At 45.1% G+C, this 26,656-nt stretch overlaps 2 protein-coding genes across 3 annotated transcripts in view; one reads left to right on the plus strand and one right to left on the minus strand.

Annotated features, from left to right (window-relative positions):
• The window catches only part of Iqch (IQ motif containing H), a 183,397-nt gene extending 173,531 nt beyond the window's left edge, over positions 1-9,866 (minus strand). The window contains exons 1-2 of the mRNA XM_021172751.2: positions 9,711-9,866; positions 425-547 (exon numbers count right to left, since the gene is read on the minus strand). Of these exons, the coding sequence (XP_021028410.1) occupies positions 425-547; positions 9,711-9,761 (174 nt within the window). The 5' untranslated portion in view covers positions 9,762-9,866. The remainder of the gene's footprint in view (positions 1-424; positions 548-9,710) is intronic.
• A 136-nt stretch (positions 9,867-10,002) lies between these two features.
• Positions 10,003-26,656, plus strand: part of Aagab (alpha and gamma adaptin binding protein) — a 38,803-nt gene continuing 22,149 nt past the window's right edge. For both annotated transcript variants that reach the window (XM_021172068.2, XM_021172069.2), the window contains exons 1-5: positions 10,003-10,117; positions 23,302-23,492; positions 23,609-23,705; positions 24,116-24,205; positions 25,724-25,807. In XM_021172068.2, the coding sequence (XP_021027727.1) occupies positions 10,045-10,117; positions 23,302-23,492; positions 23,609-23,705; positions 24,116-24,205; positions 25,724-25,807 (535 nt within the window). In that variant the 5' untranslated portion in view covers positions 10,003-10,044. The remainder of the gene's footprint in view (positions 10,118-23,301; positions 23,493-23,608; positions 23,706-24,115; positions 24,206-25,723; positions 25,808-26,656) is intronic.

Here is a 26,656-nt window from a genome sequence, read left to right on the forward strand (position 1 = left end):
GCTGATCCGGCCGGATGAGGCCTGTGAGGTCAATACTTTTGAATTGTGTAATTAAGCCCCCACCAGCCCAAATGCACAAACACTATGTTATTGCATGCCTAAGATAGCATTAGGCATCACAAGACCAAATTACTTCAAATGTCTCTAAATTATAACGAACAATTGAGCATCAAAGCTTCATTGACCTGTAGCCCTCAACACAACTGAAACTCCTACCACAGTCAGGAAAGGGCGTGGCCAAGGACATCTGACCCATCAGTGCCAACATGGAATAAGGTCCTTCTGCTACTTGCATTTCAAGCAGCAGTCTGAGGAAACGTCTGGTGGCCACCCTAAGCCAAGCTCTGCTAACCGACTGCATAGGGACCTGTGTGATCCCTTTTCTCTTTTCAGTATTTTACTTACTGTCCAAGGCTTTACTTACCTTTAACCCCATTTCAGTCCTTTGGATTGCTGTCTCAAGATTTTGAATGTCTAGAGTGTTCTTTGTCTCCTCGGCTGAGAATTTTATTAATTTTTCCTTTAACTGATGAAGGTCCTCATGAACCTGAATGCAAAAAATTTATAGATCTGTATATGTACACACACACACACACACACACATTGTCTACCTGTTGCAAGATTTTGTTGTTGGTTTTCAAGACATGCTTTTACCCAGTCTGGACTAGCCTTGTATTTTTCACTAGGAAGCCACAGATGACCTTGAACCTCCTTACACCTCTACCTCCACTCTTGGAAACTGGAATCACAGGTGTGCACCACAGGCTGGCTTTTACACAGTGCTGGAGATTGAATCCAGGGCTAGGCAAGCACTAGAGCAGCTGAGCCACACCCCCAGCCATGCAGCACTGACTAAACAGGCCTACAGTGGGCTTGATTTGCTAGGCACACATGGCTTTATGGCAGTCATTAAAAAGGGCTGCCTCTGTGGCTTTAGGACAGTCAGAATTAAGAAGATTATTGCCAGCCAGGCAGTGGTGGCATACGCCTTTAATCCCAGTACTTGGGAGGCAGAGGCAGGCAGATTTCTGAGCTTGAGGCCAGCCTGGTCTACAGACTGAGTTCCAGGACAGCCAGGGCTACACAGAGAAACCCTGTCTTGAAAAACAAAACAAACAAACAAACAAGAAGAAGAAGAAAAGGAAGAAGGAGAAGGAGAAGGAGAAGGAGAAGGAGAAGGAGAAGGAGAAGGAGAAGGAGAAGGAGAAGGAGAAGAAGAAGAAGAAGAAGAAGAAGAAGAAGAAGAAGAAGAAGAAGAAGAAGAAGAAGAAGAAGAAAAAGAAGAAGAAGAAGGTGGTTGCCTCAGAGTTTGAACAAGAAGGTTTCCGTAGCATTTGTTTTGTGCTGCTACTAGAAACACATACAAGGTTAAAGTGCAGCCTGGACGACTGCTGCTCTCTCTCGGGGGTAAAGCTGATGAACAGATAGCAAGTCTGAGCCAGACGCTGATCTCTTCAGACTAGTTAAGGTTAAAAACAAACAAACAAACAAACACGGCGAACTTCCAGCAAAAAAAGGGCTCTTAAGAAAGTGTACCTTTGAAAGGTACAACAAATGCGCCCACGGGGCCAGGTGGCTCTCCTTCCAGGCTGGTTCTGCCACACTGCTCTGAGAAGACAGCTATGTAGATGTGCCTTGGATTTTTGTTTTTACTTAGTGAGAAGTGGAAATAATCCATGAGGAAAAGAAAGCAGCATACGCCATTGCTTTAACATGCCCCTCCTCCAGTGGGTGCTTTCCTTAGAAATGGTGAGCACGCTTCTGTCTGGCATCCAATGGGCACTGTAACACAAGGAAGCGCTGACTCGATGCGTGCACGTTAGAAACCAAACCAGATAAGTGCAGATGGCACTGATTATTGCATGGGCTGCTGCCACAAGGAAAACACTTTGTTAGGCTAATGCATAACCCAGACACCTGTTTCAGCGGCAGGCACATCAACAGCAATCTGCAGACTGGGTTGCTAAAGGCACTTTGAAATGTCTACCTGTGCTCTGGTAGGATAACTGGACTCACATTGGCCCAGCCTATGATACTGCTGACTTGGGGATGTGCCCGTGGAACCAAGGGCCATATTCAAGAGGCAGAATTTGCATCTTTTCACGGATGGGCATTGAAGTCTGGCAGACACATTAAATTATTTGTTCTCTGCTCAAATCGTCACACAGAACCTCCAGGGCTCACAGACTGATACCCGAACACACTCCCTGCTTGCCTGTAGGGACCAATGATGAAGAGGTGTGTGTTCTGATTGTCTAAATCAGTGCTGCCTCCTGACTTAGCATCTACTGTGTGCAGTGTAACGGGCAGTTCAAAGGGCGAGTCCTTTGGGTGCATACATTTTGGTTCCTCTTAGGAGTGAACTGGCTGTTTCCTACTCACAGCTCCTTGGACCTTTCTGCAATAATGTCTTGCAGCCATGTGAGGGAGTGAAACTGAGTTGGATTATTCACCAGGGTACCAAAGGTTTTAGTTTTCCTCCATCCTCCCCTTGTGTGGGCAACAACACTCCTTCAGAGAGTTGTAAGAGAACATGCAACAGGCCCGATGCATAGGAAGAACTCAACAATGGCAGCTGCACACAGCTCCTAGCATTAACTCGAAGCATTCAATTTCCACACATGTTACTCAAAATTTCAGCACCTCCTCTAGTTCCTTTGCCAGAACAGAATCATTTCCCTACTCTTTGGAATTAGTAAATGAACGTGAGGTAATGGACATAAAAATGAAGCAGAACAGACTTGGCTGCCAGATGCCTGAGAGCTGGAATCCTGCCTGACCCTGGAAACGGTCCAGAGGCTCCTACGGGTGTAGTGTTCTCACCTGGAAAACAGCTACTTCAGAATTCGAGTGAGAAATAGTGTGTGGTGTGTTTTGTACAGGCTGTTTTGTACAGGCTCACCACAGAGGAGGCTGTGGAGCCTCTGCTCTGTGCATTGAAAGCCACTGTGTGTACACTGTATGTACACTGTATGTACACTGTATGTACCTAGCTGATGCTTCCTTTACTGTATCGCTGAACAGAGTTGCTTGCTTCATCTTTCTCAAGAGCATCCTTTGGTTCTTGCTAGGTGATTTTGTCATTTTTGAAGTGGAAAGAAGTCCCTGTTAAGGGTGACTGCATTAGAGACGAGCACCATGGGAAATGTTACACCAGACCTGGCAGGTAATGAGGCTAAATTCTATGTTTCTATATTTTCTTCAGTTACATTCAATCTCCCATATTGAAATTTTACAGGTCACTCATTATCTTTATGAACATCAAAAACATTACTTACGGTACATTTTCTGCTTAGAAATGATTACTGTTTTGACAGTCCTGGACAGAATCATTACTAATAGAAACCTTGAAAGACTTAATGCAGAAAAGATTTGCTGTAAATCCCGAGAACTCCATGAGACCAGACGCCGCAGAGTCATTACCAACGCAAATTCCATTTTGTTCACCTCTGCTCAGCACAAATTTGGCTGATTCGTCTTCCTCTCTTGGAGTTCCTTTTGACCTCCTTCATTTTGGTATTATATGTGCCTTATAAGCCACACATAGGGACTGGTGAAAGAGAGTCAGCCAAAATATCAAGCTGTCAATTAGCTTCAATGTTTCCAAACTATGTGTTAAGATACATCTGCTGGACTTTTGTAATATAATGTCCAAAACGAATTTAAAGAAAAGACCAGGTATCCTTCATTACAGGAACATACGTTAAATATACTCAGAAACAAAGACACCATTGCACAGACCTACACACATGGCCTGCTTAAGGAGCAACACCCAGTGGATGTTACTGCTTTTATCAAATCACGTTGCAGGTTTGTACTTGGCTTTCTTTTACAGACTGAGGCCTAATGCTCTCCTAACATGCTTGTCAGGACTCCACAAGATAGCCCGGAGCTTCCTGCAGAGCCTGGCTCTCCCATATACGGGCTCCATGATGACTCCCATTACGCTATCTCACTAACCTGACCAGTTGAGGAAAGAGTCAGCTAAAATTGTAACAAACAAACAAACAAACAAACAAACAAAGATCCCAATTATAGGCCTGAAAGCGAAAGAAGTTGTAGTTGCAAAATATTGCCAAAAAGAACTCCACGAAGCTGCCGTTCTCTGGTTCCCGCTCCCGTATCTGACAATGGAACCGAATACTGACAGCTGCAACTGTTCTAGAAAAAAACCTAACAGTTGGCTTTCCTGGCAAGTTACCCAGAAAGTTTGAGTACAGCAATATATGATACCCAGGTACTACTTGAGTCTAACTTTGCACCTAAGTATTTTCAGATCTACTCTCTCAAAGTACCAACTGCCTTACTTTGCTCTCTGCTACTGTGAAGAACACCATGACCAAAAGCAACTTGTGGAGGAAAGGGCGTGCTTCATCTTACTGCTCACAGTTCATCAAGGAGGGAAGCCAGGGCAGGAGCACAAGGTAGGAACTCCAGCTGGGCTGCAACTTGGATCAGAAGCCATGGAGGAACTGCTTACTGTCCTGTTCTCTCTGGATTATGCTCCACCTGCTTCCTTACACAACCCAGGGCCATCTGCCCAGGGGTGCTACCACACACAGTGGGCTGGGCTCTCCTGCATCAGTCAGCAATCCCAAAACACCTTAGACCTGCCTACAGGCCAATCTGATGGGGGCCGTCCCATAGGTCAGACTCCATAGATAACTCTGGACTCTGCCAAGTTGACAGCTGCCTAGAACTCCATCTGAGGATCGGTTCCACTCATAGAAAGGGGTCTCTATGTATATGAAATGTTAGTCTAGCTCTAAGCACTTGTTTTTAATTTTTTGAGAATTTGATTATCATGGAATCCTTCCATAAAAATCAAACCATACAATTTTACAAATGAATGTCCAGTTTCTAACACATCACTATCTATTCATGCACTTTACATGTGCATACCAAAGAGAGTCACAGCCTGCTGATGAAGGATGCTAGTCAGAGCCTGCTGATGAAGGATGCCTAGGCCTCTGCGCAGAGTAAAGGAAAGCTGCCGTCATCCCTCCCTGTCCTCCCACCCTGCCCACACTGCCCTGTCACATGGAGCATGAGCTCCTTTGGCTTCCTCTATTAAATGGTACCATGAGCTCTGTGGGGTGAAATCGGCCTGTACTTTCCTTAAAGTCCAATGCTAATCCAGCAAAGGGGAAGTTTCTTTAGCCCTTTGATGCTTGTGGCCCCTGACTATATCAGCTTAGCCATGTTACCTGACCCAGTGTCAGGGAGTCTACGCCAATGCAGTGGAAGTAAAGGTTTCTAACAGGTCACACTGTATACACTCATAGATAGGATGAAAATCGGCACAGACCTACAAGGAAACTTACTAAATGACATTATCTAAGTCCGGGAATTCTAGTTGAGATGATCTGAGGACACTGCTCTAAGGCTGTCCACAGGAACCACTCTCTTTTCTTTTGGATAGTAACTCTTCTCTAGTTTAACTCAAAATTAAAATTGAGGTTGACTATTTTAAAGTTATATCATTTGAAACAATCTTAAAAATCAATAACGGTTTTATACTCCATGCTCATTAGATAATTATGAATCGTTTGCTAGTTATTGCCATTTTAATACACTGGAGTAGAAAAGGATTTAAATCCTTTTCTAGGAAGGAACAAATGGAGTCACAGGGAAGTCCTCATTCACTCAGGGACAGTGGATTGAAAGGCTCGAGAATCGAGGTGGCATTTCTGTATATATGGGCTTACCTCCAATGCTTATCTTTGCTTATTTGTCTTTCAAAGCATGAAAGTATTAAGACTAGTTTTGCTGCAAGGTCAAATTAACTAAAATACACGCAACAATTTCTAGAATAGTGTAAGAGACAACCCGATAAATTCTACATTGGCTTGATTGCTGTGGCTTTTCTTTGAAATTATCTTAGAGCCTATATTTTGCAATGCAATTGAAAGTAATAGCTGTCAAATTTGAGGGTGCTTCTGAATTCTCTGAGGGGTCTGTGAAGACAGATTTCTGGGCACTAGCCCCAGAGTTTCTGATTCACTGAGTATGGGATGGGACCTAGGGATATACTCTTCTAAAGTCTCAGTCAGTGCTAATGGTGCCAGTCCTGCCAGCACACCTTGAGAAACAGTGGCCTAAGGAATAGTGCCTAATGAAGTGGCTGAGTCAAATGGAGATTTAAAATATCTGTGCTTTGCAATCTCTTCCCCCCCTTACTTTATGGAAACAATCTTTTTGCCTAGATTAGAAATAAAGGAACTCTGGTCTGGTAAGATAGCTCAGTGGTTAAGAGCACTAACTATTCTTCCAGAAGTCCTGAGTTCAATTCCTAGCAACCACAGGATGGCTCACAACCATCTGTGATGAAATTCAATGCCCTCTTCTGGTGTGCCTAAGTAAATAAATAATCTTTAATATAAAGATTTAATTTATAATTATAATTTAAATATATATATTTAAATTATAATTATATATATAATTATATATATAATATATATAATTTAAATATATATATTTAAAATAAATAAATAAATAAATAAAGGAATTCTATTTTTATTGTAAAAAAGAATCCATGCAGCATTGGTGAAACTGGGTCAACTTATCATCAGAAGTGACCCAATCCAAATGATGCATTCTGTAGAAAAGGCACTGAAGCCTAGAGATGAAGTGACTAGCTCAAAGGTTGTCACCTGTGTGGCTAGCAAAGCCATGGGCAGACCTGGGTGTTCTGGCTCCTAATCGAGTGCTCCTTCTACTTACCACACTTGACTGTTGGTAGCCTGTTTGGAGGAGATAAGCAAATGCCCAGACCGAAGTGCAATCCCCACGGACACAGAACAATGCTGCTTGTCGCAAAACTCAAGACTCACTGGGAAACTAGGGAGGGCTTCCATAGTGCCTCATCCTGCAGACTCTGCGTAGGGAATCCAATGCTACCCAGAGATCAGCTTCAATGACTAGAATAACCTATCAGATAGCTTTCTTCCCTTACTTGGCTCCTCTCAGTGTCTGGAGAAAGCTCCTGCTGTGGAAAGCTGTCCTCCAAGTGTTACAGCCATTAAAGAAGAGCAGCTGTGGTTATTCACAGGCATCCCTCAGACCTGGCCTGTCACTATTCCCTCATAAAAGGTGGAGGTGGGGAGACTGAGATTCCAGCCACTTCCTCTTAGCCTCCTTGTACGCAATCCTTCGCAAGTGGCAGCACGTGACCTCATGTTCTCCAGAGGAGGCAGGAAACACAGTGCAGAAGGTTGGCTGAAGCAAACTCCATCTGTGCAACTTTAAGGAAGCTATTCATGCTGGGGTGAGACTCAGGTGATTCAGTGTTTGGGGGGTTACCTACTCTCCTGGAGGCAGTCCCAATAAAACTCACTTTTACCAAGGTGGATTTGGATAGAATCATTATTTTGGTGCCTTATCTGGGGGAAGCGTCTGCCCACAAAAAGGTTCATGTAACCCCCTCCTAAACAAGCAGGACACCGGCTAATGGAGAGATGACTGTGTTATGCCTTTCCATTCCAGTTATGCAATCCAATGTCAGAAGTTGTCTTTTACTGCTGGGTATTTGAGCTTAGCCACTACATCTAGATCCCACTCTGAAGACTTTTAACTGTTAACAACTACTGTTCTATACTATTCCAGACCTGAGGGGAAGAATTACTTTAAGGGAAGGTGTGAAACTGAACCCCACCGTTCTTTCTCTTCTTATTCTCTTCTTCTTCTTCTAGATTTGTTTTTACTTATTATATGTAAGTACAATGTAGCTGTCTTCAGACATCCCAGAAGAGGGCTTCAGATCTCATTACAGATGGTTGTGAGCCACCATGTGGTTGCTGGGATTTGAACTCAGGACCTTTGGAAGAACAGTCAGTGTTCTTGACCACTGAGCCATCTCCCCAGCCCCCTCTTTCTCTCTTTTTAAGCTATGTTTCAGGTTTGCTGGAACAGGAAACTACTGCCCCTATAGTCAGGGCACTGTGGGAAGAACTGGTTGATCCCAGGACTGGGGGCAAGTCTCCACTAGTGTTTGGTTGTTTTGTGTCAATGAATAGGGGGCTCTGTGTAGAGAAAAACATAACTGTACTCAAAGAGAGGTCTGGTCCTCTGCTACTCAAGAGATGAGCTCTAAACCTCTGGAATGTTCTGCCTGACATAAGTATCTGGATGCTTTAGTCACAAGACAGTCTAACAACAAACACAGTTTATTTACAGTGGGGTTTTGAGCTGCCCTGTGTCTGTTGTGACGTGAGACGTGAGGAACGGGAGTCTTCACAGAGTCAGCCTCGAGGGCCATGTGAGTTTGAGCAACATCCCAGCTCTGACTGGAAAAAGCTCAGGGAAGTGCTTCTAGTTGTCCAGCTTCTGTATGACGTCACATATTGTGCCTGGAAGGAGGTGACACCTAATGCCTCTTCTGGGATGGCCCCTGGACTCTGCCATGCATCTCTCTCCTTGGCTAACTTTAATCCTAATCACCAGGGTAGCCCATCTCTTGACTTCCATGAGTCTTTCTCACAAATAAAATGTGAGGGTGCCATGGGACTCATAGGCTCACAGCCAGCTTGACTGACGTGAGGGTTGTTCTAGAGCTTCATACATGACCTTGCAGTTGGTGTCAGTGAGGACGTGGGTGGGGACTGTCCTCGCTGGGGTTATATTTGGCTAAATTCACCCCAAGGGAAATTGTTGAGTGTGATACAAGGTAAGATTTAAGTCCAATTCATAACGGGGATGTCTATGAAGCTAGTGGGCTTAGGAACTCTGGAGTTTGGAAAAAGGTGTATTAGGATGTGTAGTCTGAAGCGTTCAGGACATTATCGCAAGCCTTTGTTAATTAAATACGAGTTAGAAATTAAGGTGAACTTCTTAAAGTGAGACCATCTTAAAGGGACCATACCCAAACACAAAAAATCAAACAAACCTAGCTGTTTCAGAAAAATTGTTCAACTGTCACAAACTGAATTACACTGGAGAAGTCAAGTCTTTGAGAGCTTTCTCCCTAGATTATAAATAAGATATTTCTCCAAGTTTTCACTTTTTATGTTGTTTTGTAATCCAGGTGATCTTAAAAATATGTTTGGTAACACACACCTTTAATCCCAGCACTTGGGAGGAAGAGGCAGGCAGATTTCTGAGTTCGAGGCCAGTCTGGTCTACAGAGTGAGTTCCAGGACAGCCAGGGCTACACAGAGAAACTCTGTCTCGAAGAAAAATAAATAAATAAATAAATAAAAGTTTGGGTGTGTGTTCCCAAGCAAGCAGTGACTATTGTAGGTTAAGAAGCACGGGTCCCATAGCTCACGTTCTCTTCGAACTTCTCACCACCTCCTAATGATGAGTCTGTTTCTCCTCCACATCCCCAAGCCATGGACTTTAAACATTTCATAATTTATTTTTAAATGGTGCCTTGAGCACCCCAGCCTGCTACTACAGATTGATAATCCCAGCTACTCAGGAGGCTGAGGCAGGAGGATCACAAGTTCCAGGCCTGCCTGGATTGTGGAGGGTGCTCCAAGACAGTCAATGACCATCTGGGCCCGAAGTAAAAGGAAGACTGGTGGTGCAGCCTAGCGGTAGAGTACTTGCTTGGCGCTAGCATGCCCTGTGTTCAACCCCCAGAGCTTGACGTCCTAAAGTGTAGGCGTTTCCTGCTATAGGGACGTGAGAATAAATGGCGGTGCTTGGGATCACAGGTTTCGGGGTTCAAGGGGAGGTCTGTGCGTCTGCCAGCCCGGCCTGTTTCCCACCTGGATTAGGATGGATCCAATGGGGTCGCTGTCCTCCTGGGCCTGCGCCATGACTAAGGCGGGCAGAAGACACTTGGCTCCGGAGGTCTGGCCTCTTGCGGAGCGCTCCTAGATGGTGCCCGCACCCGTCACCATAGCAACGCGGCGCGCGCGCGCGACCGGCGCGCTCCACTGGAGGAGCGGAAGGGGGGTGTGAGGGCCAGCCCGAGCCTCGGCTGCCCAGCGCGCGGCCCCGCCCAGCGCGCGTGCCCGGATCATCTCCCCCGCGCGCCCGCTGCAGTGGTGCGGCCCAAGGCGGAAGCAGCGCCGGCGCGGAACCTGCTCTGCCGCAGCGATGGCTGCCGGTGTCCCCTGCGCGCTGGTTACCAGCTGCTCCGCCACCTTCACCGGGGACCGGCTGGTGCAACGTGAGTAACCGGGCGTCTGAGCCGGGCTGCAAGGCCCAGTTCGGAGCCATGGGCGCAGGGCCGGCGACCTCTCCCGGGCTCTGCCCGAGCTGGGCCTCAGGCTCCAGCTCCTCCGCAGGTCTCAGCGCCAGGCGCTTAACCCTCTGCCTGTGTAAAGTGAGGCCAGTTTTTGACCTCCCGCCTCAGGGGTGGTGGCAAGCACCCTCTAAGATGATATTCAAGGCCTCGGAAATTGTGCCCTTAGACGAATGTAAGGCGCTGGAGTTGCGGTGTTGTGTTAGGGAGTTATGCCCCTGCTGCTGGGGTAGTGGTTCCTCTTGTGAACTGAAGTGCTCAGCAAAAAAAAGATGCACGCGCGTTAGTGTTCTGCCAGGATGATGGACTGACCAGAACTCCTGTGATTGTGGAGAGCTGGAATTTTACTAACTGTAGCCAGATTCTCGTGGACTGTCTTTAGTCTCCTTCTCAGCCATTTGTTGCCCACTTCTGTGTCTGACCTAATATCCTTCTGACTATCAGGTAAAGTCTTTTTGGGAATAGGCAAACAGAACCCTAGCTTCCATCAACCCAAAGGCTACGAATTATTATTATTATTATTATTATTATTTTGGTTTTTCGAGACAGGGTTTCTCTGTGTAGCCCTGGCTGTCCTGGAACTCACTTTGTAGACCAGGCTGGCCTCAAACTCAGAAATCCTCCTGCCTCTGCCTCCCGAGTGCCCGGCTAAGGCTTTTATCAGTTGGTGTCTGAGGCCTACAGCAAGGGCTTCCCCGATGTGCTGTAATCCACCAACCTGATGTTCCCCCCCAATGTATTTTTAGAACATCCTGATCTGTAGCTTTGCTGTTCCTATAAGAACACCATGGAATTGTTATTGCCACGTTGGAACATTTGACTTGAGGCACCCCTGGTTCCTGTGCCCTTTTCATGATCCCTCATATTCGGCTCCAGAATAAAACGCTTACTCCCTTAGAGATGAGAGCTGTGGGCATTCTTGATTCCCTCCCCTTGATTGTGTGTGTGTAATGTACATACAAGCACACATACATACATACATACTTGTGTGTACATGGTATTTGTTGGGTGCCCCCTCACTTGCAGTTACATTTCTTGAGTTCTTCCTGAGGTGCAAGTTCCCCAGAAAAAATGAGTTTGAGGTGTTACTGCACCCAGTGCTTTTGCTTCTGGACCCTAAGGGCTATAACATTCAGGGTTTTTTGTTTTGTTTTCTTTTTTTCCTTTGTTGTGCATACTCGAATATGTGTGTGTGTGTGTTTTCTTAGTCCCACTGCCCTGTGCATTACTGAGCGTGGCACTCTACCTCGGAGATAAACCCCAGCCCCACCCCACCCCAAAATGAGCTCCGAAATGTAGGTCAGAGAGACTAGTGAGACTAGAGCTAGAGGAGGCAGCTCGCTGGCCAGTCCTATGACTCTGACTGTGGGCAAGTCACTGAACCTCTGCCCTTCATGTTCCTATCTGTGGGCTGAGGATTATGTCTGGCCACAGGCCAGCACGTGGCAAGCTTTGGATAAGTGGTTGGCCTTATTATAAAAGCGTATCACCTGTTTAACTCAGGCTTTGCTGAGCCTTAAAGGGGGCACATGAAGAGGTATCCTGCGAGGCCGTGGGTGCTGGCTTGCAAATGCGGCCGAACCTGTGAAGCATCACGCAGTTTGTAATTATTTTCTACACCTGTTGACAGAATTAGGCGCGCTGTCGTCCCTGCACGGGTATTCTCTAACTCGCTTATTCTGAACACTTAGAAAGTTCCTTGCTAGGGCAAAGCTTAGTTACAGCATTTATAAATGAGAACCAGACTCTTTGCCATTCTCTTACTTCCCTAAGCAGTGCTCCCCCCCTCCCCCTCCCTCGCCAGGGAGTGCTCCCCCTTCCCTCCCACCAGGTCTCCCATCTTTGCCCCTTCTACTTCATGTTGAATTTAGTAAAATTTAGCATATGGAGAAAAAAATGTTAGCTAACATTTCGGTGGTGTTTTTTTTTTTTTTTTCCATCTCCCCGGGGCCCCTGCATATTTTCTGTATTTTATAATTATTGTAATTATATAATTCTACTTCATATGTAGTTTTTAGCCTGGTGTGTGTGTGGTGTTGGTGATGGATCCCAGTGCCTTGCACGTGTTAAGCAAGTGCACTACTACTGAGTCACACCCTAATCCCCATCCTGATATTTTTTTAACACTAAGTCAAAAAGTACTTTCTATTGTACATCCATACAGTGAATATACCAGACTTTTCTGAAGGCCTTTATGGGTCTGTATTTATCTGACTTTCTATAAAATGTATATGCATTTAGAGTCCTATTAGTGATAGGTGAATGATCTTTCAAAGGCAGGCTCAGGAATATTATATATTCTGGTAGCTATGGTGCTCTGTCTCCCTTTCATCCTCCAAAAAGGTCTTGTGTGTCTCCCAGGCCAGCTCTGACCTTGTCCAAGTGTTGAGCCCACTGTGCCTGGCCCGGTCCTGTTTCTCAAAGATCAGAACTGGCAATTGTGGTCAGTGCCTTGAAAGAGCTGATCGACCACCAGTAGCCAGCAAATGGTGGCATTCTTCCTTTGTTCTTTAATAGAGACTTTGAACATTATTGGTGTGTGTGTGTGTGTGAGAGAGAGAGAGAGAGAGAGAGAGAGAGAGAAGTTCTATGAAACAGCCCATTTTGTTTCTGTATGCAGAGTGACTTAGGAAACTCTAATTCTTGTTAAAATTAGGTGCCACTCATCAGTGCTCCACAAGTCAGCGGGAGAAGTGCAGAAAAGCCAGCAGATGATTTAAATAAGTAAAGCATGAAAGAGGGCTAGTCAGTTCTTACAAGGTCATGGGGACGGAGGCCTCAGATGGCGTTAAAGATGGAGTTACACTATTCAGGGAATAGATTTAATTTGGGGGTGGAAGATAGAGACCACCACGATGAGTGGCTGTAGTCTAGGTAGGACCCGGGTTTCTGATTGACTGGGATGTGCCTTGATCTGGAAGAGGAATCCTGTTTCTGTCATCACTCTCTCTGTATCTGATCTGCTTTACTGCTCTTGACCAACAGTGGAAAGTATCTTGTAATCAAATATCAAGTTCGTTAGAAATCCACTCTTGACTCTTGACTGTGGATAAAGCACCCGCATGGACTTTGTCAAAAACTTCTTGTCACTCTAAGACTTACTTGCAGTACTCCAGTTAGATACATACATAGCTAAGGGGAGGCCTTCTTGGCATATATATGTGTGTGTGTGTGTGTTTATGTATGTATATGAATATATGTGTATATATATATATATATAATTTTATTTTTTTAGTAAGTTTTTGTTTATTTGTTTGTGAGGGTCAGAGGACACCTTGTGGGAGTTAGCTCTCTCACCCCACCACATGCATTCCTGAGACTGAGCTTAGGTTATCTGGCCTGTCTGCACTGTCTGCACTGTTGCCTTCTGAGCTCTTACCTGTCCCACAGTGTAGGCCATTATAAGCTCAGCATGCTGGAGGAGCTTGTGCAAGGGACTGCATGATGCGTGAGAGTGACTGTGCTTCAGCAGAGTTCTTTCTGCCTGGAGTGTGTTTGTGGACATAATACTTTCATTCTAGAAATGCGTGTTATGATAAATGTTTATTAAACATAGAGCTAGTGTCTGTTCTAGCTACTGCTACTAAAATTATGACTTAAGGTCCTGTTCCCACCCTCAAGAGGAGTGTCGTAAAAATGTGTGCTCTACCTGTGAGAATTAGAAAATGTTAAGAGCTCACATCTCATTCCTCTGAAAGGAACTTAGAAGAACTCCTAGAGAGTGGTGTAGTTGATGCCAATCCAGCAACTGTGGATCAGCAGTCTTGTTTCTACATCTGGACAAGCTTCCAGAACATCTGTAGCAAAATTCTTTCAATTAGTAACATTCAGAAACTTAGAGAGATTATGATAGTAGTAAATGTGCATGTAGAACTCTTCCCAAGAGTGTTTTTAATAGATGTGTGTGTGTGTGTGTGTGTGTGTGTGTGTCTCTCTCTCTCTCTGTGCAATACCAGGAAAGCCAGAAGAGGGCGTTGGATGATGGATCCCTCAGAGCTAGAGTTACAAGTAGTTGAGAGCTACCATGGAGGTCCTAAGAATTGAATTCAGATCCTCTGGGGGACCAGATAGCGCTCTTAACTTCTAATCCATCTTTCCAGGCACCCTCAACTGTGTTTTTTTAAAATAAAATTTACTTCAGTTCTAATCACAGTAGGCTAGGGCATTTCCATCTTATGGTGAAGAAACTGGTTTGGAAATCCAAGGTTTAATTTACCCAGAGTGCTCAGGCAGTAACTGCTGCTGTGTGTGTTCATGGTCAAGTCTTAGCCCAGAGAAAGGTAGAGCTGAGATGTCCTGTTACTCCATAGTAAGCAGAGCTGCTGCTTAAAGTGGCTGCTTTGGGGTATGAAGTGGTAGGAAGAATGAATACTTACAAAATAGTTTTAACTATGCTTCATTACTGTCTGGGATGGTTGAAGATTTATTGATGAATGGAAAGGGGGGAATCTGCCTAGAGAATGTATATTACATTAAAATAGAGCGTTATTTAACATGGGAAGTATGTGTAATGCATTAAATATACATTAAAAGATCATTTGTGCTTTAAGTCTTAACAATTTCTGGGTTTTTCTTTTTCTCAGTTAATTAAATTTAAGGCAGAGACATTGTGTGTCAGTTCACTGTATAGGATTAATGTGAGTAGGCCACATATCTGTTCATATTAATATGACATCCCATTGGGTTGAGGATTCTGTATATCAGTAATTCTTCCTTCTGTGTTTGGTAGTGTAGCGCTTACTGACTCTGAATTTCCTTTTTTGAACAAGGTCTCACTGTAGCCCTGGCTGGCCTGGAACTCACTGTCTAGACAAGCTGGTCTCAGACTCGAAGAGTTCCACCCGCCTCTGCCTCCTGAGCGCTGTCATTAAAGGCATATGCCACCATGCCCAGCAATTTTGGCATTCTTGACCTAGATTATTTTATTTTTATTTTATTTTTTTAATAATTAAGCCTAATTTTGAGATCTCAACAGAGATCTAACATGTTGACTCAAACATTTGAGTGTCCTGTTGTCTGTCCATCCTCGCCACACTCCCACCCCACCTCCAGGGTTCAGGAAATTGAACCAAAGGCCTGTGCATCTTTCAGAAGCCATCCACTGATGAGCTACAAGCCCAGGGAAAATTTAGCTTTGTGTGTTCAGAATCTAGAAGCCTTTGTTCTCTGGTCATCAGGTTTCTAAACAGTGGGAACAAGAAAGCCCAATTTTTTGATGGACAGACTTGGCCATGGAGAGTCTCTCAGCAAGTATTTATAGTGTTACTTCTTGGCAAAACAAGAACTCTGGCTCGGCAGGATTGGGAGTGTTTCTCCATCCACAGACTCCAGGCTTAGAAGAGGCTCCTGAGTTACTGAGAGGATGCTCCTGATTCAGGGCTGGGATCCAACTGAGTCATAACCTGTGGTTTTCCTACAGCTTCCAGAGAGAACCTGAGTGGAGCTTTGGTCTGCTCTGGAGCCGGGTTTCATTCAGTTTCCAGGTCTTTATTTTCTTCAGCAGATGAAGAGATGAGGGCAGCAAGATCTGCCACAAGTCCTCAGAGCTGTCACCACAGGCACTAAGAACGGTGGTGTCCCATGGAATTTAGGGGCAGAAACTGGTTTGTTTTTCATCAAGATACTTCTTAATACATTTAATTTTTCCAGCTAGCATTAGGACTTGAGATTTTTACATTTCTTACAAGAGAGATGTCATTCGATTAAGGAGTGAAACTCAGGGATTAAACCCATCATCCTCAGACCCGAGGGGCCCCACAGGCAAGAGCACACTGTGTACCAGTATGTAATTAAAGCACAGTGAGGCTGAGCTTCTCCAAAGCCATTTACCCATAAAAGTTGGGGACCTGAGCTTTAATCCATCTTTCTGTTTTTGCAAATTTGGCAACTAGAACTGCACATTGTCAAAATGGAGACAGGAGAAATGGATATTAACTTTGGCAGTTCTTAGAATACGTTTACACTCCTGCTGCAGGATCTTTGGGACCATGGTGGGAAATGTATTGAGTCAGGCAAATAGTAAATGAAAAGGTCTCTGTAGGTGCTTGCTTCCTTTCCTGTAGAGCAGAGCATCTGACCTACTGTGAGCAGCTTGTCGCTCACGTGTTTTATGTGTTGATAGGGGACTAACCACAAGGATTGCCTTTCTAGTTAGTGGGGAGGAGGTGCTGCCGAGTAGGATTTTGTCAGCCGTGTTGTGCAGGACCGTTTGTAACACAGCACATGGTGTTGTGTCCTAGAAGGTTGGAGCCTGTCTAGACTGAGACTTTGATTTCTGCTGTGTCTGTCTAACTGGATGGCTTTTGTGCGGCATGCGATGGTCATGTGATGTTCACTACTCTATGCCTTTCACCCCGTTATAGTCCCTTCAGCAATAGCGACATTTAGTGAATAATCAAATCTGATATAAAATCATTTTATAAGGCTAAGTCTGAAAGTTGTTGGAAACTTTTCTGGCCAGAATGACAATCTGGACATGGCATTGTGTCTCAAATAGATCTCTGCAGCTTACCCGAGAAGCAAGGCTGACGAAGGTGGAGGCAGCCCAGGGCAGCTGTGAAAAGCTCAGAAACTACCAATCAGCTTTGGGTGTAGTGTTCCGCACAGACCTGACTGCTGGCTCTGACCCACCAGCTGAGGCTTCCCTCAGTGTCAGCCTGTCCAGGGGAGGAAAGCGTGCAGCCATTGGGTCGGCAGCAGCATAGAGGGGCTAGCAGAGCAGGGTCAGGTCTCTGTCTGAGCTCTCCGGGGGAATCCGCCCACTGATGGTAGCCTCTTTTTAGTTGTCTGACTTTAAGTAAGTTAATTTTACTCCAGAAATATTTTCTGATTATATTTACATGGGCCATCATCATAAATACCTTGAGCATTGCCCCAGTCACCTACATTGTTAGCAGAATGAGAGCATTATTTCATGGAATAGGTTTTAGCCAGTCTTCTCACTAAAAATACTCAAGGATTCTTTTCAGGCATCTAGAATTAATTGTCAAGTGTTTTTTTTTTATGGCGAATATTCAAAGCAGCATGCAACAGAGTGCGCAGACATAACAAGGGAAGACCTTTGTACCTGGAGTAAGGGGTTCTGCAAGAAAGAACACCAGCTCAGTCTTGGAGGATTTTTATTCTGTCCATGAGTAGAGCTGGATCCCTCTTTCAGGGCTCCTGTCCTCTAGGCCAGGGGTTCTCAGCATCCACCCTGTTGCCATTCTGGGCGGGGCAACTCTGTCTTTTTGGGCTGTGCTGTTGGGCAAGCATTCTTGGCCTCTGTGCACTAGATGCCAGTGCCATTTCGTGACTTGTGACAACCAACACAGAAATTCTCCAGGTGTCCACACCAGTCAGTGGTACAGGATCGTGTCCTCATGGAGAGTCACTGCTGTGGATGTAATTAGAGCTAATTTTGAATGTATAAAAAGTGACGAGAAGCTGGAGAAGGGATTCGCCTCCTAAAAGCACGGGCTGCCCTTGCTGAAGATCTAGGCTTGGTTCCCAGCCCTGGCCATCAGGCAGGTCACAAGCATTTCACAACTGCCTGTAACTCCAGTTTCAGGGGATCTGACGCCACCTTCTGGCCTCCAAGGGCACAGCATACATATGGTGCCCAAAGAGGCACGTGTATATACCCATGAATAAAAATAAAGGTTTTTAAGAGGATGGGATTCAGAGATGTTTCCTTTTTCTGTAAAATCTGGGTAGGGGCTGTCTGTGAATCGTCTAATAGTCTTTGTACATTGCATGCAAATTTTAAGGCTGATGGATCCTGCTTCATTCTCATAAAACGTATTGCCATATTATCTCCACTTCCTGCCAGCTTCTTTATATTCTTTCATGTTTGTGCCATTGCATTGTGAGATCTTTTAAAGGTAAGCAGAGACCACATGTGCACATATGCACAAGCATTAACACACACACACACACACACACACAATTATTTTAAGATGAGGCTATGGTGACCAATTCCAGATGACTACTGGGAGAAAGTAAACTGGAAGAAAAGGGGGAGGATTGGATTTCCTCTGCTTCAAGTTTTAAAACTTTCCACTGTGATATAAAAAGCCTACGAGCATATGGAAACATGGGTTTCTAGTGGCCAGCAGAGAACAGGGGCCGCCAGGAGGCAGGAAGCCTTAGAAGGGAAGGGAATCTCTGCCGCTGTTCAGCAGTGGCCTGCAGCTGTGCCACCCTGCTGTGCTCGAAGTCCAGGCCTCCCTCAGAGGCTCTACACTGCCCCCAAAACAAAGGCGACCTGTGCCTGTGTGGGAGGCTGCACGATGGCTACTCAGGGAACTCCAGATGGGAATTTGCTGACATTTATTTGTCAGAGTGGCGTCACTGCCCTGGCATTCTGGTTTCAACAGCTCGGGTCCTTGACTCCCAGCACTGAGATCTTGTGGTGTGTGTGCGTCTGACAGCATGCAACCCCCAGAAGACATTCTCCCTCGCAGAGTTTTGGCCCAGTGGTTGTGCCAGTTGCAACAACAGAGGCACGGTGAGGTTTCTGAGGCCATTTTACCTGCTGGCTAATGGACACCCCGGGTCTCACGCTTTTCCCAACCACATCTCCCTGGGTTCTCTTCTTTCATATGGCTATCTTCCCCTTCGGCTGACGTCAGACTCCCCTGCCTCCTGTAATTTTCCTAATTGCTTTCTCTTCTGCCTCAACAATGGAAAAGAAAACTTCTGAGACGTCATATTTTACAAGGTGGTCAGGCTGGAAAAGGAAGCAGTCCCAGTGCAGCCTGAAGGAGACTTTCCTCATAAGAGCTGCATGTGGCTCCAACCGCAAAGTCAGGAGTCTGGTAGCACAGAGAAACCTGGGTTGGGACTTGGGGAATGAACATTTGTTAAAAATTAAATTTTATTTTTATGTGTATGGTGTTCTACATCTATGCACCACATTTGTGCCTGGTCCCTATGGAGACCAAAAGAGAGCATCAGATCTCATGGAACTGACGTTACACGTAATTGTGAGCCATCATGTGAGTGTTAGGAATTGTCCTTTCGAACAGCAACCAGTTATCTTAACCTCTAAGCCATCACTCTATGCCATGGGAATGAACATCCATCTCGAGCCTCCTCTATGTTCTGTCCCTGCACCTTCTTGCACATTTCAGTCTTGAAGCCACAACAGGAGTTTTGTCTCTATTTGAGGTGCACTCTGGCCAGGCTCTGGATAGCCCTCACATGCAGAGCTGTAGTGGCTCATTTCCAGTGGTCTCCTCTGCTTGCTTGGTGCTGGCTGCACCAAGGGAAGGAAGAGGCACCTTGGGGTCAGCTGGAAAGAGCAACCCGTGACAGACTGTTGTAGCCTGAGTGGGAGACACTGATGCCTGCCGGGAAGGCAGTTTCAGTTTGTAGAATAAAAACTGAGTTTAGGCTGTGGCTCAGTTGGTAAAGTCCTTCTCTAGCTTGACTAGGCCCTGGGTTTCACCCTAGCACCTCACAACTGATGTGTGCCACAGCCTGTAATCCCGCACCTAGGAGGTGGAGGCAGGAGGATCAGACACTCAGGAAACTCTACATTCTCAGAACAGTGCTGGTCTCTGGAAGGATTGTCCTGATTTGCCTTGGCAAGTGTCACCTCTAAAGCCATGGAAAGTACGATTGGCCATGAAATCTGTTGGTGTTAAGTAAGTGTTCTTATCATTACCACTACAGGACGCATGGGTAATTCCAGGTACAGCAGTACTGTGTTATCATTGGAATGCTGTTGTTTTGGGCTGAAAATGTCTAAGTAAAAGGAGGCCAGGTGTGTTCGTGTACGTGTGTGTGTGTGTAAACGGTTTGTGTGGTGTTTAGAGAATGCTTCCTAATGAGTGCCAAGAGGCTGACTCCCCTCTCACTGATTCTGAAGTGCACCTTGCTACCTCCTCTTTCCTCGGATGGCTTGCCAGATTGGCCTGCTGTCCTAGGTGAGGGCACAAAGCCCATGCAGGAGATGACAGATGTTGGGTCACTCCACTGACCGTCGTGCGTGCAACCTCTGTCACATAGCTTTAATCTTTCTTTTAAACACTAGTGGGACTGTAGAGGAAATAAGCTCCCCAAGTAAGAAAGTAAGTGGGGGTGAGGGGCAGCTGGAGACTCCTTGGCTGCAGAAGAACCGGTTCTCAAGTAGGGACTGCTGTTTGTACTTACGCTTCTAACTGGGTGGGGGTGAGGGTGGGAGGTGGATTTGCTGCGGGACCTGGAGTGACATGTTAACTTTTTACACTACTATGAACTATTTTAAGGTGTGAATCCAAGTGTGTAATAACAGACTTAGTAATCAATCACCTACTGTTTGTCTCTTAAAAAGTTAGGTATTACAGCTCCACCAGGCGGCTGCCGGCAGCGTGGATAAGAGCGGAGGGCTGGAAGGCAGAGCTGCTCTGGGAATTTCTTTGTACACAGAAGAGCTGAGGGCGTCCACACTCAGTATAATGACAGGCAAAGAAGGGGGAGTGTTTCGGGCCGTGCAAACATAAGCAGGCTCTCATACCACAGCACTCCTCAAATGCCGTGAGCAATTTGTGAATGGTTTCACTGTCCTGTGGTTCAAGGGGTGGGGGTGGTCCCCTCGTTCTGCTGTTCCTGTTTAGTCCTGGGGAGATAGTGGATCTTTTAAGTCCAAGGGTGTGCTATGGCTTGTGGTTATACCCCAGGGTGGTGTGACTCTGAGCCCAGCATCTCAGGGAAGCAGGAAAAGATGCCCCAATCTGGCTTTAGCTTTAGGCTCTGCTCCACACGTGGTCTCCCTTCTCTACACTGTATTGACGGTAGGAACTGGAATAAGGCAGTCTTCATCCTTCTCCTACTTCTTACTTGGCACAGATATGATAGCAAAGTTCATACCTAGCCTCACTGAACAATCTTAATAGCGCACGCCAAGCCAGAAATGTGCTGCTGAGTAGCCTGGGCTCTGCAGTTGTTTGAGGCAGGTCAAAGAGTAAAACAAAACAGAACCCAGGCAGCTACTAAATCACCAGAAAGTAAAATTCAGTTTGGTTTTTGGTTCTATTCCCATCTGAGTGTAACACAAAAAGAAATAAATATGCCACCCCATCCCCCGTTTGTTTATTTACTTATCTTAAAAAGCTTTATTAACATACAATCTGTGCAGCATACAGTTTGCCCAACTAAAGTGTACCATCCGGTGCTTCTTAGTGTGTGCAACCCTCAGCAGATCCAGATGTTCACGGTTGCAGTTAGCATGTACTTGCAATTTAATTGATTGTATTTTGTCATTGCAGACACCGATTTGGCAAACCATAACCCCGAATTGATTCCAGCTTTTAAGTACAGGACGCAAGCCATGGGGCTTAGTCCATTTGGTTTCTTCTTTGCCTCTTAAAAATACTTCTGTTAGTTTTTCTTCCTCCTTAAAAAACAGCCAGTTCATTATTTTAAATTAGCCAAGAATGAGGGCTCATTTCATGTTGGCTCCTCCTACCCTTCCCAAGCCTGTCTGTGTTTTGTGCCATCACCTGGCTTGGGCTGCCTTCCTCCGAGTGCTACGGACAAGATGGGGTCTGTGTTGGCTGGGTGATTCAAGGCTACTGTTAGCTTGGAGCATTAATTCAGACTGTGAGGTGGACTTTGGTCTAGGAGTTGGTTTTATTGTTTGCTTATTTTCTCTGTGAGAAATTGATGTGAAGACAAAGGCTTAGATTTTAATAGCTCCTCTGTCCTGCTGCACGCCCACCTGGGCTGTCATGGTGGAACATTGTAGCTGGCTGCTATGGAGTTAGCACTAAATAAAGGGTTGTAACTGAAAGTGGAAGTGAGGCAGGATTGCCAATTTGTTAAAGAGGTCAAAGGTCAGTTTCAGACATGGACACAGATCTGTTCCTTTAAGAGGACTGACTGCTTTGGGCAAAAATTTAAGGCAGGGCCTGGAGAGATGGGGCTCAGTATGTAAAATTCTTGCTGGACATACAAGGATTTCAAAACCAGCACCCACTGCTGGGTGTGGCCACACATGAGGGAGGCATGGCTTTAGGCGTGGTTGCAGGTGCACTCATAACCTCAGGAGAGTCACAGGGGCCTCTTGGACACCAGCATAGCCAGCCCAAGGTTTGATGAGAGACCCTGTCTCAAGGGAATAAGGTGGAGAGCGGTAGATGTCCTCTCCAGCCTCTGTGTGTATACACAGTGTGCAAGATGCACACCCTAGTGCACATAGAACACACTCATTCTTCACCTCTGAATAAGGTGAAGGTGGTGGGGATGGTGTGGGGTAGGGGGAGCTTGGCTGAGAACCTTTTCAGTCACCTCTCCCAGTTGTAAATGTGTGGTGCAGGGACCAGCATGTTCCTACAGTTCTGTGACCATAGTTCTGTGTGTTCGCCCATCGGTGATTCATGTCTGCAGTGAAATTTTCCTACCTGCACAGCACATAAATTTTTGAAAGATTTAGTTATAATGGAAAACATTTAATTTGCTTTGATACGTTTTTAAATTTGCCAGTGGTGTCTCTGTCAAATAAGGATTTGGGTGGTTTTCAAAGACCGAACAAGAATGGATATAAATAGAATTGGGGCCATTTATCAGTATCTATTATTTTGTTTCATTAACTGAATTAATGTCTAAGCATTTAGCCCAAGGAATACATGCAGCTCTATTTTATTAATGACTTAGCCTTAATCCGCTCATCCTCTTAGCGTGCAGTAAGTGCAAAGTGGTTAGGAATTTCTGCAGTCATCTACTTCCCATGGAGGACTTACATAATAAAATTAATATACCCTCATTCTTTCTTTTCTCTTTGCTCTTTCCTGGGTATTTATCAAGGTAGCTTCCACTCCCCTCCCACCCCCACTACTGTCTAATCTAGAGCTAGTGAATTTTGTGTAGCCCAGTGTTAACAGCACTTGACAAGTACTGGAAGGACCTGCAGAATTGCAAAACAGAAAAAAGAAGGAAAGCCAGTGATTTTAAATAAGGTCACCATTGCCTCTGTAATAATTATTAGAGAAGAAACTCTCCCAGTAATTGTGGGGCTCTTTAGATCCATTGTATACAGGGAAGCAGCCGAGGCCTTGGGTCATCTGGCTATCTCACTAAATATGAGTGTAAGTAGCCAGTGTATCAGGTTCTGTGCCTTCCATGGAGTCACTGTGTTGTCTATTTAGATATCCTTGGGACAGAAGATGCTGTTGTGGAAGCAACTTCCAGCGATGCTGTGAGGTTTTACCCCTGGACCATCGATAACAAGTACTATTCTGCAGAGGTCAACCTGTGCGTGGTGCCAAGCAAGTTCCTGGTCACTGCCGAGATTGCCGAGTCAGTCCAGGCGTTTGTAGTTTACTTTGACAGCACACAGGTAAGCTCTGTGATGCCTGCCTTCAATCAGACGTTGTCATAGCTTTCTGCTTCTCCTCTGTGTTCTCGGAGTTCCTCAGTTGTGTCTCTTTATTTTTGTTCATTTCCACCCCGTAGAAATCAGGTCTTGACAGCGTCTCCTCGTGGCTTCCTCTGGCAGAAGCATGGCTAGCTGAGGTGATGATCCTGGTCTGTGATCGAGTGTGTGAAGACGGTGAGACCTTCCTGCAGACGTGTTTTAAGATTTATTTATTTTATGTATGTGAGTGCACTGCAGCTGTCTTCAGACACCCCAGAAGGGGGTATCAGGTCCCATTACAGATGGTTGTGAGCCACCATGTGGTCGCTGGGAATTGAACTCTGAACAGTCTCTCTGGCCCAATCTTCCTGCAGATTTACCTTTCCATGAAGATGGGTCCATCCATGTGCTCCGCTCACCGTTACTCTCGGATACTCCCACAGTGGCCATGTTAGTTGTTTTCAGCATACTTTGAGGCTGCAGTCATTTTCGTTCTGTAGCTTTATTTTAGATGCCTCTACAATGCCATTGACATTCGGGGGAAACGTTGAGGTCTGAGGGTGTTGAAGGTCGGTTACTTAGCATTCTTTTGTGTGTTGTTTTAGGAATAAACCGACAACAGGCTCAAGAGTGGTGCATCAAACATGGCTTTGAGTTGGTGGAACTCAACCCAGAGGAGCTGCCCGAGGAGGACGGTGAGTGTACTGTCGGGAGCAGAACAGGTCTAAGATTGTGGTCTAACCTAGATTGATCACAGCAAGAGCCTACAAATACTAATTTTCTCCGGCAGTTTGAAAAGCTTTGAGCAGAACCCTTTGCTATGCTGTGACCCTCCCAGCTCTGCCATTGATTGTTTGTTTGTTTGTTTTGTTTGTTTGTTTGTTTTGTTTTTTTCGAGACAGGGCTTCTCTGTATAGCCCTGACTGTCCTGGAACTCTGTAGACCAGGCTGGCCTCGAACTCAGAAATCTGCCTGTCTCTACCTCCCAAGTGCTGGGATTAAAGGCGTGCACCACCACTGCCTGGCAGCTCTGCCATAGTTTGTTCGATGGATTCCCACGGCCCATTTTAGAACTTTTGAAAATGCAGGCGTGTGCTTAAATAAATGAAAGTAAGAGATCACTGCTGAAAACCATTGTCACCTCCCTGTTTTCTCTACTGTCAGCCAAGGATGACGAGGCCTGTGTGTGTGTGTGGAGTTTATGTTCCTCTTTTTAAATTCATAGTGAGCTAAGGCTGAATTTCTAGAAATCTCTGGGAACATGCCAGACCTTTTGACACCCAAGCCAAAAATAAACCCAGAGCCTCCCACGCCCCTCCCCCAGGACAGCTGTGTGTTGCCTGTCTTCTGTTCCACAGCTATCTGGACCTTCCGTTTCTTTCCTTTCTTGGTAAGATGTATTTTTTATTTTGTGTGTTTGAATGTTAGGCTGTATATATGTGTCTGTGCACTGTGCATGTGCCTGTGCCTAAGGAGGCTGGAAGAGGGCATCAGATCCCCTAGAACTGGGTCACAGATGGTTGTGAGCTACCATGTTGATAAAGGAAATCATAGTCCAGTCCTTTGAAGGAGCAGCCAGTGCTCTTAACGGCTGAGCCATCTTTCCAGCCCATCTTGTCTTTGGGGGGAGGGTCTGTTAAAAAAAAAAGCATTATTTTAAAAAAATTCTATGTATATGTATGTATATGTATATGAATGCATATACTTATCTGTAGGTGCCTCCAAGGCCAGAAGAGGGCATTCATCCTCTTGAACTGCAGTGACCCACCTAACATAGGTTTGGGAATTAAACCTCTGCAAAGGCAGCAAGCCCTCTTAACCACTGAGCCAGCTCTCCAGCCCCAAGATTACTGGGTTTTGTGCTATCCTGTGGTTGTTTAATAAGAACTTGCATTTTCTGGAGATTATGAGTAGATTCCATGGGTGAAGTGATGGAGATAGCTCGATCACACTACTCCCTTCTGTCCTGACTGTTTTTATCGGGATCTCTGAGCCCTGTGTTTGCTTTATTCCTTTATTGCTATACATAGTACACGATGAAGTGACAGCTAAACAAACAAGATAATTAAACCAAGTTACTTGAAAGTGTAGTTTCACACACACACACATATATATATATATATATATATATATATATATATGTATGTATATGAATATGAATGTGTAGGTACATCTAGGTGCGTATATAGATCTGTGTGTTTCTTTCCCCACAGATGACTTCCCTGAATCTACAGGTGTAAAGCGGATTGTACAAGCATTGAATGCCAATGTCTGGTCCAATGTCGTGATGAAGAGTGGTGAGTAACCAGACAGCATTACCTTTCTTTTTTTAATTTAAGATTTATTTATTATTATATGTAAGTATACTGTAGCTGTCTTCAGACACCCCAGAAGAGGGCATCAGATCTCATTACAGATGGTTGTGAGCCACCATGTGGTTGCTGGGATTTGAACTCATGACCTTCGGAAGAGCAGTCAGTGCTCTTAACCACTGAGCCTATTTCTCCAGTCCCTATTATTATTATTATTATTATTATTATTATTATTATTATTATTATATGTTTTAAGTACACTGTAGCTGTCTTCAGACACTCCAGAAGAGGGTATCTGATCTTGTTATGGATGGTTGTGAGCCACCATGTGGTTGCTGGGATTTGAACTCAGGACCTTTGAAAGGGCAGTCAGTGCTCTTAACCGCTGAGCCATCTCTCCAGCCCGACAGCGTTACCTTGACCCCATGACATGTTTTAAATTATCTGGATATATGTGGAGCCATTAGTAGACTATGGAGTTTTTGTTCCAACTCTCAAATCTTCAGTTGAAGGAAGAGCCAGATGTTGGGATGTTTAGTGTGTGTTGAGTAGGTAATTCAGCGATTATGTGAATGTTACAGTAGGCCTCACATTATTGTCTTTGGCTTTAAGAAGACCTAAAAAATTTTTAAAGAATTTTTGCATATTCAATTGGGTCCTTTCTTTAAGATTTATTTATTTTTTTATTTATTGGAGTACACTGCAGCTATCTTCAGATACATACTAGAAGAGTGCATCGGATCCCATTACACATGGTTGTGAGCCACCATGTGTGAACTCAACCTCTGGCAGAGCAGTCAGTGCTCTTAACCACTGAGCCATCTCTCCAGCCGC

This window comes from Mus caroli, chromosome 9 (genome assembly GCF_900094665.2).
Source record: "Mus caroli chromosome 9, CAROLI_EIJ_v1.1, whole genome shotgun sequence".
Taxonomy (NCBI): Eukaryota; Metazoa; Chordata; class Mammalia; order Rodentia; family Muridae; genus Mus; species Mus caroli.